General features: G+C 60.1%; 1 protein-coding gene across 1 annotated transcript; it reads left to right on the top strand.

The window, feature by feature from the left end:
- Positions 1–1,229: 1,229 nt before the first annotated feature.
- CCDC71L (coiled-coil domain containing 71 like) lies at positions 1,230–2,047 on the top strand. The gene has a single exon (XM_069462159.1). The coding sequence runs from the start codon at positions 1,273–1,275 to the stop codon at positions 1,984–1,986; it is 714 nt and encodes a 237-aa protein (XP_069318260.1). The 5' UTR covers positions 1,230–1,272; the 3' UTR covers positions 1,987–2,047.
- The last annotated feature ends 265 nt before the right edge of the window (positions 2,048–2,312 follow it).

Below are 2,312 nucleotides of genomic sequence, written 5' to 3'. Positions count from 1 at the left end.
CTATTTCCTTCTCTCCCCATTTGGAATAATCAGTGGTATTTCACTGATTCATTCAGCAAACAATATTGAGTGCCCACTACCTGACAGGCACTGTTAGGTATGGAGGGTAGAAAAGATGAATAAAGAATGTCCACTACTCTTCCCCCCAAATACAAAAGGTAAGGTGTTCTTAACAATGTATTCTTTCAACAGAACCTTATTGATTGTAGGTGATGCTGCATCCTTTCTAGATGATAGGGATGGCTCTGCAAAGCAACATTTTAAAACTAAATGAAAAGTGAAGTAGCACTCAAAAAAAAACTATGTATTTAAAACACGGATAATTTCTTCAAGCAGAATGCTTTGTTGCCATTGATCTTTGATCAACTTGAACAAAGAGAAATGAATTTTATAGAGTATGAAAGAGCTTTTCCTTTCCCAATAAGCAAGTATCTCTTAAACATGAAGATGGTTCCGCTGCCCAGAGGGAGGCTATCTCCCAGGTGCCACCCATGTTACTCAAATGATTCTGGATTACTACTGGTTTCTTCAGGTGGACTGGGGTCAAGAGGGAAGAGTTTTGAATGAAGATGCCAAAAGAGGCCTTTAAGGATTTAGATGGGAATTGTGAAAGGCCCATTCGCTCTAGACTTAAACCCAAATTCCCTAGCTCTGATACCAGCAACATCTTTTGGGCAAATCTCCCTTTGTTATCCAGACTGGTAGATCTCCCAGCTCAGTCCACAACTGCACACCCACTCACCGTGAGAGTGACTCTCCCCAAGGTGGAGCTGCCATCCTCCTCTTACTCTAGACAATGGCAACGCTCATAGACCCACCCAACTGTTGACTCGTATTCAAAGGCCACCACCATCACCCATCCAAGCACCATCTTCCAGGAACTGGCCTCTCCCCCATTAGTCCCCGCCCCTCTTCTGAGAGCACCCAATGGGTGGAGTCGGGGCTGTGGTGGGAGGGGACTGAGGCGGGCACATTTAAAGAAAGGCAGCGGGGGGAAAGGAGGCAAGAGAGAAGAAGAAAGAGAAACCAGCCGTCCAATGACAAAGCCCAGGGGTGGGCGCCGGCCGCCATCTTGTACCGGGCGGCAGTACATTCACCCGCGTCCTCCGCCCTCGGAGGGGGAGGGGCGGCGGCGGAGGCGAGAAAAGTAGCGAGACGCGCCGGGCAGGAGGCGCCAGCAGCAGCAGCGGCCGCCACCGCGGAGCCGGACGCGGGCGGGGACGGCGGCGGCAGAGGGACCCGGCGAGCGCGGGCGGCCCCGAGCGGCCTTCGATGCGGCGCAGCGTGAAGAGGCGGAGGCGCCGGCCCCCGGCCGCCCCGGTTGCGGACGCCCGGGGCGGCGGCTTTAGGGCAGGAGGAGAGGCCGGGCTGGAGGCGCGAGAGGAGAAGGTGGTGTACTCGCGCTCGCAATTGTCGCTGGCCGACAGCACCAAGGCGCTGGGCGACGCCTTCAAGCTGTTCATGCCCCGCAGCACGGAGTTCATGAGCTCGGACGCGGAGCTCTGGAGCTTCCTCTGCAGCCTCAAGCACCAGTTCTCCCCGCACATCCTGCGCAGCAAGGACGTCTATGGCTACTCCTCCTGCCGGGCCCTGGTGCCCGACCCCCCGGCGCTCCCCTCCGCCCGCGGCCAGACGCGCCGGCCGGCCCCGCGCGCCGCGGCCAGGAGGAGGCGCCGCGGAGTCCGGGCGGCAGCCGCCCGCAGGAGGAAGCTCCCGCCACCGCCGCCGCCGCCGCCGCCGTCGGCTCCCGAGGAGAACTGCTCGGTCAAGCCCGTGGCCCCAGGGCCCTGCTTCGGGGGCCGCACTCTGGAGGAGATTTGGAGAGCGGCCACCCCGACGCTGACCACCTTCCCCACTATCCGCGTCGGCAGCGACGTGTGGGGCGAGCGCAGCCTGGCGGCGGCCCGGCGCAAAGCGCGCCAAGTCCTGCGAGTGAACCTGGAACCCATGGTGAGGCTCCGCCGCTTCCCTGTGCCCCGGGCGTGAGACGCGGCCTCGAGGGCGCCTCCTGCCGGCCCCCGGCCCCGGGACTGAGCTTCCACCTGGAGGAATGAACAAGTTGTCAGTCGAGTGTTTACAGATCCGGCCAGGACCCGGTCCCCTAGTGCACTTTACGAGCGAAGTAGTCACCGGATGGTTTTCCCTGCCCCGCGCCCGCGGGTTGCGGCTCCGCCGTCTGGGACTCCGGGGCACGTGTGCCCTCTGCTGCCTCCCAGCACCGGGTCTGCGGATGGAGGAGACAGCTGGACCCGTGGGGGAGCTCCCCTTTTTTTTGCTGACCGCAGATTGAGACGTCTCCAGGACTATAGGGG

This window comes from Eulemur rufifrons, chromosome 29 (genome assembly GCF_041146395.1).
Source record: "Eulemur rufifrons isolate Redbay chromosome 29, OSU_ERuf_1, whole genome shotgun sequence".
Classification (NCBI taxonomy): Eukaryota; Metazoa; Chordata; class Mammalia; order Primates; family Lemuridae; genus Eulemur; species Eulemur rufifrons.
Note: the sequence above shows the minus strand (reverse complement) of the source record. Positions and strands in the feature narration are given on the sequence as shown.